The sequence below is a fragment of the Argopecten irradians genome, chromosome 11 (genome assembly GCF_041381155.1).
Source record: "Argopecten irradians isolate NY chromosome 11, Ai_NY, whole genome shotgun sequence".
NCBI lineage: Eukaryota > Metazoa > Mollusca > Bivalvia > Pectinida > Pectinidae > Argopecten > Argopecten irradians.
Window position 1 is genome coordinate 13,260,846 of NC_091144.1, and position 15,297 is coordinate 13,276,142.

Consider the following 15,297-nt stretch of genomic DNA (forward strand, 5'->3'; position numbering starts at 1 on the left):
TATTGGGATGAATTTGTCTTTTATTTCTTCTAGGATCTAGACCAAAAATCGGTAAAATCGGTAGCCTAATATTTTAGTGCTAAATTAGTATGTTTTAAAACTGTCCCTGACGATCATTTCGCTAAAGGTGAATGTACATGTACCTTAACCAAATCGGCTTTTAATGTCATAAAGCATCAACGTCCAGAGAGTTTTGTAAAGTTGGAGGGTCCCAGAAGTTATAACCCTTACTCTACGTACTTCATATATCATCACTTCCTAAACAGTAATTGTAAAGAAATACACAATAAAAATATTTACATGTGTATTTAATATCAATTACGCGGAGTGTTTTATCTCTCTATTATCTACATGTAATTGATCCTCCGAAATAAGCATACACTTATACTGTTTACATACAATGTATTTTAAACAGGGGATCTTACCTTTGTTTGGTTTATTATTCTGTCTTCAGCTATCGATATCGATATATATGTATACAATGTGCTCCAATGTTATTTCAATTATCATTAATAAACGTTACTTTTTTGTTTCGGATATATAACAAAACTTTCATACCATCGAAAAATATGTTTATTTTCCCTTTTTTATCTTCATAATCACTTCCATGATGTTTTACTAGCTAAGATAAAAGATACCACTACACATGTGCGCGCGGTTAAACTGAAAGTAAGCAGTGCGCATGGTAACGTCCTTGGTTACGTAAGAACTAAATTTAGTCCAAATCTTAGTCCGTCGCCAACTTACGACTGGTCGTAGGTTGCTTGATGAAACGGACCTTAGTACTGACTAACTTTTGGACTAAATCGCTTAGTCCGTCCTAAGTTAGGCAAAACTTTAGTCCGTTAGTGAAACGCAGACCTGAATTTTATTAGACTCTTTCATATTTGGATATGAAGGATAGGGATATTCTACCAAAGGGTCACAAAATGAAATAAACCCGAGGCTCGCCGAGGATTTTTCAACACTTTGATCCCGAGGGTAGAGTATCCCTCTCCTTCTTATAGGGATATGATTTCGCTTTTATGTTAACAATGCTTGTATGGAGCAATTCCGCTAATAATTTATTCTATGGGGCGCGCTATAAACGCGCCCCATATTGAATATATTCTTAGAGGAATTGCTCCAAACAAGCATTGTTAACATAAAAGGGAAATTCAATCCCTATATTTACACTCACACGACTTCTTGTTTTTATTTTATGCAAGAAAATCGTCATTTGAAAGTGACGTAATTATTCAATAAAATTCGGTCAAAAGTGGGAGGAGCTTATGATGACTCTTCACGTAAGATAGAATTATTCATCAGCGACGACATAAAAGTTCAGATATTTAAATATTCTGTAGTTCAATGTGTTTGAGATTGTCGTCTGACTGGATGATATTACATCCTTGGGAGCCATGTAATCATATAATCTACGCTTAGATCAAACGCAATCGATAAATGGAACAACTTCACTTGCGTTCGACTGATACAATCTACGTGTATTTGTGATGAAGCCTAACTGTCAACACGTGGATTACTAGCGGTGCGTGTTTTAAAATACACACGATAAAATTATCAAAGAACAAAGACAAGAGGATATGTTTATAACTGACCTCTGTCAGAGGGCCTCACGCCCGTCCACCCCAAAGACTCGATCGTAGGACGAACACAGACACAGAGGTAATTTTTACAAATGAAAGCACTGCACGTCGCCCCGGTCGGGATATTTTCCCACCGTTTCTTTTAATTTAAAAAATGTTTGTATCATATATGAATATAAAACATATATGTGTTGTTTACATTCTTCCAAAATTATATGGAAACAACAATATACACGTAATGTTGCGTCAAAATGTAAACGAAGCCATGTGTTTCTTTTTAAAAAAGTAAGTTGCATAGAACAATTTCATACGCAAGTTCAAAGTTCAATGTTACCATGCAGAACTTTATGGTAAACAAGGTATGCTAGTACTTGCGTATAGTGAACAAGCCTAGCAAGTGTAAATATATCCACTTATGAAAGAGTATTTGTCTTTCATACCTCGACGTTTTATTGCAATTTTACAACTAGATATGTATAATATCCCGCAATTTTGAAATAAATTCGAAGAAATCCACGGCTGAAAATCAATTTTCCATACATGAAAAATTACGTGATGTTTCAACGCAAATTCCGTTGTTTGCATCTTTTAAAGTAAAACCTGTCAAGTTTTGAAAAAAAAAATTCAAAATTTTAACAAGGAAATAGAAATTTTGTTGACGCCGTGACGTCACGAGGCTTTACTGCATGGAAGCCATGCAATATAGCCTCAGGCGGCATGAGTGTGCTGAACTATACCAGCCAGTATTACACCCGTAGGTATGAAAGGATACTGAATAATTCATAAATCAACAATAATTTCGACATTCCTATATGCACAGTAGGCCTACCTCAATACGACACCAGACCGGTTGTATATTGAAAGCATCACAAACAAAAGGGACACAAACATCCATCCAACATTTTAAGCATGATCATCTCGCCGAGATAATCACGTAAAAGCTATGCCGATAAATTAATAGCAGAGTGAGGATTGATCTGGTGACAACCCCTTCATTTTTTGTAATTACTGTCGAGAAAACGCTTGAGTAGTTTCGTTTGACTTTCATCGCGTCATCAACTTTCAAACTGGCCTAGGGGAAACAACTCGTGTTAAAAACCGCATTTATTTAATATGAAGTATTAAAACGATTTAGTTAATTTCACACAACAAAATTTAAATGGTATAATTAGTTGATATTTGTTTAAATTTTGAAATTTGTTTAAATTTTGACGCGAGAGGGAGAACCGCCATATTGCACAATAACAAATATTACTGACCCCCTATAAAGTGTAAGGGGGTCACCACGTGACGGCTCTCTGCCAATCATTTGGGGGCATTTCTGTCCGAATTGCGATAAAAGGTTTTATGGTGAAAATATATCTCTTTTACTTAGCTTTATCCGTGCACTGCAGTAGGGAATTACAATAAATAAAATGGCGACTATATTTGGAATGGTATCATTTCTTTTTTCTAGGTCAAAAATATACATTTACCGTCATTTTAGCTATTTCCCCTTGCACGACCATAGGCTTCAAATCTGAAAAAATAACTCATAAGACTCATTGTGATGAAGTTGTTTTACGTCATAAGTCAAAAGTGCATCGAAAGTTCCTTAACTAGAAACTGAATTTATATAAGCTATAAATGTGTTTTCCCATTCCGAAATGTCTTATGTTTTGTATGTATATTTATCAATATATAAATAGAATTTTGTTTAAAATAAGATGACTTTTTTGCCTATTGATTCACTAGAACTCATGATATTTTAATGACAAATCTGTAAATTTGAAAAAAAAACCCAAAGGGTTTGTATCATCAACCAGGTTAATTCGGTAAATATGACTAAAAGTATATTTCATGCAAGAAACCCTTAACTGGCTTAAAAGATTCATTGATTCGATTAACATAAAGTAATAAATCCTTTTTCTAGAGTAGATCAATTTAAATTGATTTATAACGCAATATGCATTAAAACCTAGAGAAGTTTATAGCATAAACACACCGTAGACCAACTTTTGACACTGTCGAAATAGCTGCAAGTCCAGCAAATATATGTCACACAATTGTTTAATCCTCATCCAATATGGGTGCTTGCAGACTTTGTTTAAATTGTTACAAAGTCGATGCATTTGGTAAAATGAGCACAATAAATGATATTCAGTTGAGATTTTATATAACTTACCGAGGCTATATCATAGTCCTTCTGGTTAGATCATGCCACATGATAAGGCACCATACAGGACCAATGAATAAGTTTTGAGAAATTTAGGATCTTTTTTTTTAGAAATAACAATAGCATAATATTGAATATGTGTTAATCCACTTAATCAATGACCAGTCACTTGAGATCAGTCAAGCTGGAGTGTTCCAATTTGAAAAAAAAACCTAAAAGGCAACCGTTAAAAACGAATAATAGACGAAAACCGGTACTTGTATTCTAGTAAGTACAATAAATCATTTACCTCTTGTTATCGTCTCTGTTGTACTCTCACTGGATCCTGATTGTCCACTCCGGCTGTCACCTGATTCAGGAAGTCCTTGAAATCTAATTTTGGATTCTAGTTGTTCCAAAGCCTTGATTTCTGATCCTCTCTGCCCCATATCTGCATTAACACTAGTTGGTCTATGCTGCCTGTCTAAATATGGTTGCTCTGTTTGTCTAACTGATCCATCTTGTCCTGTCTGTCCGTTGTCTAATCCAATTTGTCCTGTCTTTCTTGGTGTAGTTTCTGCTTTATCATGATTTCTTTCAATCTCAATTGGCTCTTGTTGATATGTTTGTTGATATCTAAAGGGACCTATTTTCCGACCCAATGACTCCAAAGTAGTCCTCATGGCTCCACGTTCTCCCACCAGCCAGCAGTTGGTATCATCACTTGATACATCATAGCCAATCACAATACCCTTATGATAGCTGTCTAGTAAAGACAAGGTGTCCTTGACCTGATCTGTGTTCCAGGATGTGGAAGAAATATTCACAGCTTTAAGTTGATAACAAAGACTAGTGAGGACTCTGTTTATACTGATATCTATAGGATGTGAGGCTCCTTCCTGAGGACAGATAGACGGAGGGTATCCATCTCCTGTCACATTTACATTCAGATCAGAGAGTAAAGTTTGTTCTAATGCTTCCAGCTGTAACTCACAATGGAACAGATGACAGAACTTAACAAACTGTTCTTCGTTCATTTTCAATTTCAACACTGACGGTTTATCCTTTGTGGACTGCAACTTGATTTTAAAATGACCTGAGAAGTCCAAGTTGTGGAAGTCTGACACTGATGGTTTTCTATCACCTGAAACAATAATTAAAATGGCATAAATAAAAAATAGCACATTTTAATTACTCACCTGGCTTGTTATGTCAAAATCACATATTGTGTCGTATGAGTTTCTTTAATTCGCAATAGTTTGTTCATGTTCATGTTTCCAAAGACCTTCCTTTATCATAAGTATAAATATGATATCACATTTTTCTCATATTATAAGCTTCGTATGCCTAATGAAGGTTCAAATGGTGCTGACGTCACTTATAAAGACATGCTGGTATTTGAAGCAATCAATGCAATATTTTTGTGTTTTGTTATGCTGTAAAGTTGACGTTTATAACAGGTTAGATGCAGAGCGATACTATACGACTCATAGGTGAATATGGCTTATATGGATATTCTACCCTCGATCCTCAATGTTACTAGACGGCAGACATCCTGATAGTTTTACAACATTTTTTGATCCCGTGTGTAGAATACAACCGTCGGTATGAGAGAAAATAACATACAACCGTTTTTAGAACTTTCAATTACTTTAACATAATTACTGATTTCTCTGGTACAAGTAAGACATTCACCTTGCGCGACGCCTTCCTGACTCCCACTTGTCTTTGATCCAGCTTCCTGCCTTATGTTTCCCCTGATAATCCTCCGTGGGGATGGTCCATACGTGAAATCACCTTCTGGACATCTCAATAACCGTTGTTTAGTTGTAGTTAACGTATTAACACATGCGCAATGTGTCTACTGCTACCCTAGTCAGGGTCGTTACTCTGCTTGTATCATTTATTCTGAAAGACAAACGAAATGTAAAAGAGGAATCCATTTTTAGAATGAATTAGATATCGTCTTTTTATTACCGCAAACAGATGATAGGCTCATTGTAGGCATTTCTTTATATAAAAAATCATGTGCAAAGCACGATGTTATTAATTGAACACGCTACAAGGTGAAATTCAATGTATGTATAAATAAATAAATGGATATATAATTCGGTTATATATATATATATTAATCTTGTATTCTATGAAGTTAAGGTATTCAACATATGTGACTTTGTATTAACTGATATTGTCATTGTTAACATTGACTCTTTCATATAGGGATACGAAGGGTAGGGATATTCTACCATAGGCCTCACTAAATGTTGTGAGAGAAAAGGCTGATTGTAAATTGTTTTACAGCATATTGTGATACCGAGAGTAGAATATACCAATATTCCATATCCACATATGAAAGAGTGTTTTTTTTCATAAACATCAAAATTTTCGTTCCAATTTCACAATTATAATATCTCTCCATACAAAAACATTGAATTTCGCCCCTGCAAAATGATTTTCCATATAAGGTTTGTGCCTCAGACGACACGATATATAATGCATGGTATAAAACAGTACTATACACGCGTAGGTACGATATAAATAGTTGCATGTTACCTAGCAACCACGCAACAACTCTGTGAAGTATGATATAAGTCATAGCTATCCGACAGACCAATGTTAGTCTATGCTAGTCAAAGACAGAAATATAACTGTGCATAGAACATGCATAGCAGCGCAATCCAAAAAAGGTAGTTAAGTATGAAAACTAGACGGTGACATATGTAAATAATGAGTTTAGTAATAAACATACTGTATTTTTTACTAGTAATGTGATATGGCGAAACCTATGCTAAACTTTAAGCTACGACAGAAGCTGGGAAGAACAGTTTAAGATCCAAAAAGGGAATGACAATGAGATAGATGTATTTAAATCTGTGTGGGGGATTTTCGTTCAATTATTATATAGAAAGATAACGGAAGCTCGTCCTTCAATTGATACACCTGGTGTACGATGCACATATGTACATGTACTAAACATTGTGTGTATATATATATATTACATATACGTGTTACCAGCCACCCTATAAATAGCTTACAGTATGTGTTAGGTTACATCGTTACCGATAACACATATTTAATGGAACGTATGTAACGCCACGAGAATTTCCGGTATAGAACTTTTGGAATCCTCGGGAGTATATACACATCCATATCTAAATTACTTCAGATGCAATTGCAGTCAGGGATAGAGGAGAAAAATGAAATTAAGTCGAACCATCTAGAATTTTACATAATAATGTACCAGTTTATTGTCTCACCATAACAATTATTGTATACATACTATAATTAATACAACAAGAATACTAGTGTTACCTAAAACGAAACTACACCTAAACGTAACTAAAATATGTATCTGTTTGACAAAATTTCTTACAAATTAAATTATATTCATAGAGATTGAACAGTGTTTTGATTGCGTTAAAGGTGGTATATATGAACGCAATGGGATACAGACATATTCAATGTAGCACGTTAGCGCTACATGTAGAATATGTCTGTATCCCATTGCGTTCATACCACCTTTAACGCAATCAAAACACTGTTCAATCTATATATTTACATAAATAAATCTACCTTTACGTACAATTTAAAACGGTGATGGTTGCTAAGTTGGGTAACTACGGTAGTCAGGATGACCGAAGATATAGTTCCGATTGTTGAATGTTATAGCTGTAGTTTGGTTTGAAATACAACAATGACACTTTTCAATTATTTTCAACATTTTTTTTTTTTCAATTTGATAATATATATTAATAATGTCCATTTCGAATAAAAATTGAGATAACCAAGGCGGAACGACTACCGGTATGTAGCGTTGTCAGGGTAGTGATGCGGTCCGAAGTGAAGCGAGCCGCCATATTTGATTTTCAACCGAGGAAAGTGACTGTGATAAAGCCTATTGATGGTATGACCGTTGAGCTGCTGAATGTTTGTCATGTATGTATCGGTCTAAGAACGCGATATACACTAAATTCTTCGCAGTCATGACTTTTATTTTATTGTACGGAGGATAGACAAGTGTTTGCATGTGTGTAGGCCTATTTTGAATGCAAAGACGGGGCCATTAAGCTGATGATACTGTTTCGGATAGGCTACCTGTAATGATTTTTTCTGGAAACCTGTATATGATCTGTTAACCTATTGTTCGCTTAGACGCTCCCAGAATTATTCACCGACAATCAGATGTTCTGTATATTTAGGTGATATGAGTGACCGTACACACATGTACATCTGACGTAACTATGGGATTCCCCGAACATTCCTGAGGAAAGCCCCCCGGTTGTAGCCCCGACCAGCGATTCATTTTGTAGTTTATTACCGTTACAATGCTTGAACACATGTTTTGTTTTGATGTCAAATACATATTTAATTGGATCAAATAAAAACTCTTTATTGTTATTTTAAAATCCGTCAACTTATGACGCAAAATCTTATCGAAGCGTGAACTAGAAGTAGTCCGAACCTGCACTGCGTTTGTATTCATACGTCATTGCGTTTACGCTAATTTGAACGCAACTCCCCTCCCGTTGACTATATAGGGGCATATGTAAATATATATATATATTTGCATATTTTGCAAAGTAATTGTACTTACTATTTGTTGCGTAATATCTGAAAATGGTCTCTTTCGAGAAAAAAACCAAACGACAGGGGTTTCCGGGTAAAGTGCAATTTACCGTCCTCTTGTCTCTACGTCCGGTGATTAAAAGGTCATACAGAGAATAGATTACATTAGACTATGTGAACGGGGACACAGGAATGTAAATTCATGACATCGTCATATTTCCTATCAGAACAGTGGAGGCCTAGCCCCGATTTGAGAATGGTTATAAAGTCATTTACACTCAATGTCATATACGCGATTAAAAAATATAGAATTATAATTATATTCATTATTGATATTGACATGATTAATAGAATGTATATTGTACAGTTGTTATGGCAGAAGCGGATCACTTTGCATAAAATCGCCGCAATTTTTGTTCACATCACTTTTCATAACATAAACCATATATTTTCAGAAAGAACATTTAAATGTCAATCAGAGGTTTATAAAAAGAATTCATAGAACTGATCATGTTCAGTTTCTTAAATAGTGAATCAGGTAATAAATCATTTGTTTCATTGGTACTGGGGGAACAGTCAAATCATTGCCCCTCGGTAGCAGTGAAGACCTAGGGAACTGTTGCCCTCCGGCCTCAGGCAACAGTTCCCTAGGTCTTCCCTGCTACCTCGGGGCAATGATTTGACTGTTCCCCAGTACCAATGAAACAATTGTATACTGTGAACCGTTATTATAATTGCAAACACGCTAAAACTGCAACCGGTCTTCATATGACAATCCTGAAAGGACGCATACACCGATCGAGCGGTGACCGCCTTATATCCCTACGGCCCAATAGTCCGAAGGCCCGTCAGTCCGAAGGCCCATTAGTCCTAAGGCCCGTTAGTCCGAAGGCTCAATAGTCCGAAGGCCCGATAGTCCGAAAACAGATAATATAATTGGGATTTATATGCGAACAGTACTTGAAATGAAACAAACGTTTATTACAGTTTTCGATGCAAAAGATTTGTTGTAAACTTGCTAAGCTATACTTAAATGTATGTGACTATATATAGAAGTGATACGGAAAATGATATGAAACAACGAAATGTAGCGCATTTTCAAAAAGAGCATAATCTTGAAATACATGAACGTATCTGATATTAAAGAGTATAATTTTTTTATATGTACAATGCAATCCTGTTTAATATTTCCCCCCAAAAAATATCATTATGCGGACCATTTCCATCATTATGGGTAGAATAAACAATTCAAAGAATGGGGAAGCAAAAATAAGTCGTTAAATACATGTATATATTGTACAATATAACGACGTTTACAGGTATAATAAAAGTCATTTTTCGGTAAGATTTGATTATATACATCATTTATTCATGAAGCAATGTTAATCCTAATGCAATACAGTGTACAAAAGGCTAACAATCGGACATTTTAAAGTTTGCATGTTTGTAAGATAATCCATAGAATGTATGCTTGTGAGATATCCTATAAAATGTAAGATGTTATTTAATTTTTTTTTTTTTTTTTTATTTTTTTTTTTTATTTTTATTTTTTTTATTTTGATGTAATTTTGACCTGGTATTGCTCCATGAAGAAATGACAACTTGCTGTCCATGGAAATTGTCAGATCAGTAGCGCCGAAAAATGTTTTCGTCAAAATACGTTAAATATAACAACTCTATAACTTGCAATATTTACTAATTTTCGGACTAACGGGCCTTCGGACTATTGGGCCTTCGGACCATTGAGCCTTCGGCCTATTGGGCCTTCGGACTAACGGACCTTCGGACTATTGGGCCGTAGGGATATAAGGGTGTCACCGATCGAGCAGCCAAAAAGATGCGTGAGTACATTGAACAGCTTATTGACTTTTGTGACGTGACGTTAATCACGTTATTGTCCAGAGATCCGATGCAAAGATGTATTTCCATATCACTTCTCGTAAAATGTACTTATAGCTCAATGTATTTTGTTGTTCAAAGTTTCCACATCTTTATTTTAATCTTGTACATAAATAAACATTTCTCAAACCATTATCCGTATTGACTATAAGGAGATCATTTTAGCAGTGAAACATGACAAAAACTGTATAAGTTACAGCGTAAATTAAATGTATTTTGCTTGAATAACGTTGTAAAATATCGTCACATTACCCGACATTTGTAAAATTATTTATCTTCAATGTTTATTCCATTTAGAAATCACAAAATAAATAAGACCACTGAGTGATTGATTAAAAAGAGTACGCATATGCATATTTTTTTTTTTAATTTTCCAAGAGACTAACGGATGTGCATGCACTTTCCTTCAAGCATATTAGACAGTGTTTCCGGTAACAGGTCCAAAACAAACACTCTGTTTGCATGTTGGATGGTGTAGTTACAGGGGACCACTACACCTCCCCCTTGCTCTTTTTGGGCTGGCCATGGTGAAAAACTGGGTATTGGATCCCCCGTCGCCTCTGCTGTAATGCTACCGCCACCATCAAGTATATCTCTAAATGTACTCGCCAATGACCTTGGTACATGACCTACTGGCAGGCCTACGACATCCTTTAGGTAGAGCTGTCGTGACCAATTCGTAAGTGTATCATGTATAAATTGGTTTCGTAGGATGTTAAAGGAGGAATCCATACTAGACACGCATTTTTATCTTTATTGTTAGTGTATTCTCTGTCTATGATAAGTGAGGGCGCTCCCGGAAACATAGGAGGCCTAATCTGATATACTTGATAGCCTTTTTTGTCAGAGTTTTCCAACACAACTGTTGTTTAGGATATCTCATCCTTGATATTGGTACTTTGTTGAAAAAGAATGAATATTTTTTTATATTGATGTGTTCAATATGTTGAAGTTATATTTCATTTAAAATGTCATATATGTCATATTTCCATTTAAACGTAAATCAAATGCACAAGTAAGTGATTAAAGTTTGTTAATTTAAAGCCGATAGAAATGTGCAAGTTTCATTGAAGAATATTGCAAATTAGTATAGAATGACTTTTGGTTAATTGTGTCTTATATAATTAGTCCGATGTATTGTTGTTAATGAATATTTCATAAAAATTGAAAAAAAAACCAACACACACTGTACAATCAGTAAAAAAAATAATAATTTAATGTCATATTTCAATTCAGCATTACTACTTTTCATATTTTAATAGATATGACTTGCAACATATGTACATCTTGTTGCCTTGATCAAGATATCTGCGCCAATGGAGACCCACACGAGAGGTCGTTTTCAGGTTTTCATGGTTATCGGAAGTTCATACAATGCCTACAGAATAATACAATGAAAAGACAATAATACGATGTGTGTCAATGTACATGCATAGGTACACAGGTACTTGTAGTTAGTACGGCACACTACACGGGCCTATAGACTAATCAACGACCCATCGCACAGTCTTATGTTAGACGATCATCGACATTCTGGACACAGAAAGTGTTCATTGTGTTGGCCATCCTCATCAAAGCAGCAATCGGCATGGATCCATTTGTCGCAGTCATCACACTGGATCCATGTTGAACCGTCACCAATGTCGATATCCTCTCCCTATGTCATGTGGCATCCCATGCACTGAATGTCTTCTTCACGGACCATGTCTTTTGTCGTTTTGGTGTGTACCTGAACTTTTGATTTCTTTCATTGTCTGCTGGCTGATGCTTTTAGATAAGTTCTTTTAGCCTTTTTCTTCCTTTTCAGCAAACACTCTCAGTTTCTCAATACCTTTTAGTACCATTGTCCTGATGCACTCGCTTGATGTTATGTTGTCTGGCAATACACTACTTAGTGTTTTTTCTCTTTGGTGTTCTAGGTGAAACCTTCGAAAGGACAAGGGCCTCTTGTAGAACCGAGGATATAACTGGTGGCTTTGGTGTGGTTGTTCGAGTAAACTGGTTGCAGCTGCAGTGCTGGTTAGCAAATCCAGACCTGGTGTCTCGCACATAGGAATAGGAGAGGCTGTTGATACAGACTTTACTTTGAATTGCAGTTTTCTGTATGTATCAAAACAGGGCGAAAGTCCAGTGATGTCCCAGCCTTCATCTATCCTACATTGGTATCTGCCCTTTGTAGGAGTGTCAAGAACACTCTTCAGTGTATCCAATGCGTCCATGGTAGGGTTGGTATTTCAGTCGTCTTATCAGCCTGTTCATCATTGTGTTCCGGTAGTGGTATGTCTTCAGTGGTGGAAAATGTCAAACTAGGTTTCACAACCTGGCAAGTACTGACGGTACTGTCTACTGGATATATACCTGAAAAGAGGAAAATCCATCAATAAAATAATAATCAATTGTATACCAGTATTCATATACATGTACGTAAATGATCAATCTACAAATATTTTCAAGGATGATTTTGGTCCATCAGTATATGGAAACAATTTATCATGACACCTTTGTCATTATTATGATTCCCATTATGATGCATATGTTTTGTATGTTACTGACACAAATATCAACTTTTATCAACAGTGCTGCTGTAAATACGTACCTGACGATCTGAAGCTGTTGATGACAGTCAATGGCTTGTAAAATAGAAGAAAGGCCTCCTTCATTTTCTCTGCAAACGTTTGCTTGCCAATTAGACATCCCGGGTTCTCTCTGGTGTGCTTACAGACAACTTGATGCCATCTGGTTTTCAGAGGACCAAACACTCCTTTATCTAAAGGCTGCATCAGATGGGTGGCGTTGGCAACTAGTCTATACAGTTCTATGCCACGGTTTCGAGCGTCCTGGAACACAGACAGGTCAGCATGACTGCTGACTCCGTCAACCAGAAGAACGACTGGCCTGTCCGTACCGGCATGTTCATTAAAATTAGAAAGAAAAGTCTTAAACGTGGCAGTGTCCATCCATCTTTTTTAGTATAGGATAATTTGCTCCCATCAATTTCTCCGGTCGTTGGATTAAAACCATTGAGTTTCGGCTCAGGATACACAAAATAAGGAAGAATGATGTCACCGCTGGCATTCCCGCAAAACATTACGGTTTGCCGCTGTTTACTGTGTCCTCCAGATACGTGGGGAACCTTCTGACCGTTGCTCTTCAGTGGACCAATCACTCTGCCAGGCACACTTCCCATACTGAACCCCGTCTCATCAGCATTCCATATTTTCTTCGGTTTGTCTAACAGGTTGTGGTTTAATAGAAACTGTCTAAAAATAACAAATTATGTATCTAATTGGGTCTTGTTCACTTTAGCCCGGCACATTTCTAGAGGTGGCTCTTTCCTGGGCTCTACTACTTCGGCATTCCTGGCCATGAAGGCATAATACCAATCACGGCCAGGCCTATCTTCCTTAAAATTATTCTGTTTTCCCTCTTTCCTCACAACTCCTTGTACGAAGTCCAAAAACTCCTGAGGTTTTAAACCCATCCCTCGCTCTGCCATATCCCTTAACCATGTAGCCAAATATAGCTACCTCCTCTTCCTTGTTAATGACAGGCCTGGGACTTTTCCTCTTGTCCACTTCTACTTCGCCTGAAAGCCTTCGTTAGAGAAAACCAACCTAAAGAAAAAACATACTGCTTAGAAGCATCCCGCAATGATAACTTTTTTGCTGTACCTCAGATAAGGCCTTCCTGACTCTGGTGCCTCTTCCAGGGGACAAGGGATATCCGCCTCTTAGTCGCTGGGGACGCTTTTCTGACATTTTCCTAGCATTTCCCATCAAGTGATTACTGTAAAACAAACAAACTTCAATTATGAAATGACTTATATTTAGGTTAACTTCATGACAAAAATGTGTATTGGTAAGCGAATTATAATATTGTGAGATAAATAAGAACTCTAAGACTCCTAAACTGAAGTGTGCTATTAAAAAGATTTTGAATCAATGACGGATCAAAAATAATTTAATGGAGTGAGGGCAGGAGGAGGTATGAATATATGTGATATTTGTCAGAGACCCTAAAAGTCCATATTATTTGAATTAAAGTTCTATAATACGCCCATGATCATCAAAGGCACTACCTTTCCGAAAAGGCGTTCAACTATTAAAAGGGAAACATAACACGAGATTGTTAATTTTGTAGGATTGCAAATGTTATTAGCATACCGTTAATACTTCACTTATCATTATCCTCTGAATAATTTAATTTAAAAAAACCCAACTTATTGTTAATTTTTATAACGCGGGTCGTCTTATGTAATCCCGACTTCGTTATAATTACCTCACATTAGTTGACTATCACTGTGTCAGATGACTAAACAGCGAATTAAATCTGCACCGTTAAAATTATATATTCAGGGAATTTTCTTTTGTAAAATTGTGTTTTGAAAGAAACATTTTATTTTTTGTTTTCGGAAAATTTGTGGGGCCTTTCAGGTGTATATAAATTGCAATAAATTGAACTAATTATTGTTTTAATTTTTATTATAGAATATTATAAACTTTTAGAATTATATAAATGTACTTGATTTTTACAAACTTGTGTATTTTTTATATTTTATCTTGATAACAAAATTGTTGATAATGTGTGATTAGTCTAAGTTGCCCTAATCATCTTTTAAAGAACTGTTTTATTAATAAATCAAATAAACTAAACCAGACATCCTGCAGATATTTATTTGAATTCAAGCTCTCAGTAGAATATTGTTTACAAATAATTTTAACGAAAGTGTTCCAATATTTCTTCTGGGAAGCGTCATTTCAAGACTTTTAATTAACACGTGTGGTGTAAGGGAAATAACTCTTCTAACTGTTACATTCTTTTCAGTTATTACCAATTAGTCCAGTAAAGATAGGGTGTTACCCCAAAATAATTGCTAGAATGTTTTCTTTGTTTTTCATACGGATCTGACTTTGTTTTATACAAGAAAAAAAAGTCGCCACAAATAAAAATTTGGGAAAGTGTTTTTCTTGACCCCCAAAAAATTAGAAAAATAGAGATATTTGCATAATATGCCAAATTTGAAGCCAAATATAAACTTACATGGTTATCATGAGATACTAGAAAATTAATGTATGACACCGTTATAAGGACAGCACAGATTGCCAAAAAATT

At 35.7% G+C, this 15,297-nt stretch overlaps 1 protein-coding gene across 1 annotated transcript in view; it reads right to left on the reverse strand.

The window, feature by feature from the left end:
* The window catches only part of LOC138334784 (uncharacterized), a 97,040-nt gene extending 91,424 nt beyond the window's left edge, over positions 1–5,616 (reverse strand). The window contains exons 1-3 of the mRNA XM_069283510.1: positions 5,416–5,616; positions 4,031–4,864; positions 3,062–3,105 (exon numbers count right to left, since the gene is read on the reverse strand). Of these exons, the coding sequence (XP_069139611.1) occupies positions 3,062–3,105; positions 4,031–4,757 (771 nt within the window). The 5' untranslated portion in view covers positions 4,758–4,864; positions 5,416–5,616. The remainder of the gene's footprint in view (positions 1–3,061; positions 3,106–4,030; positions 4,865–5,415) is intronic.
* Positions 5,617–15,297: the final 9,681 nt, after the last annotated feature.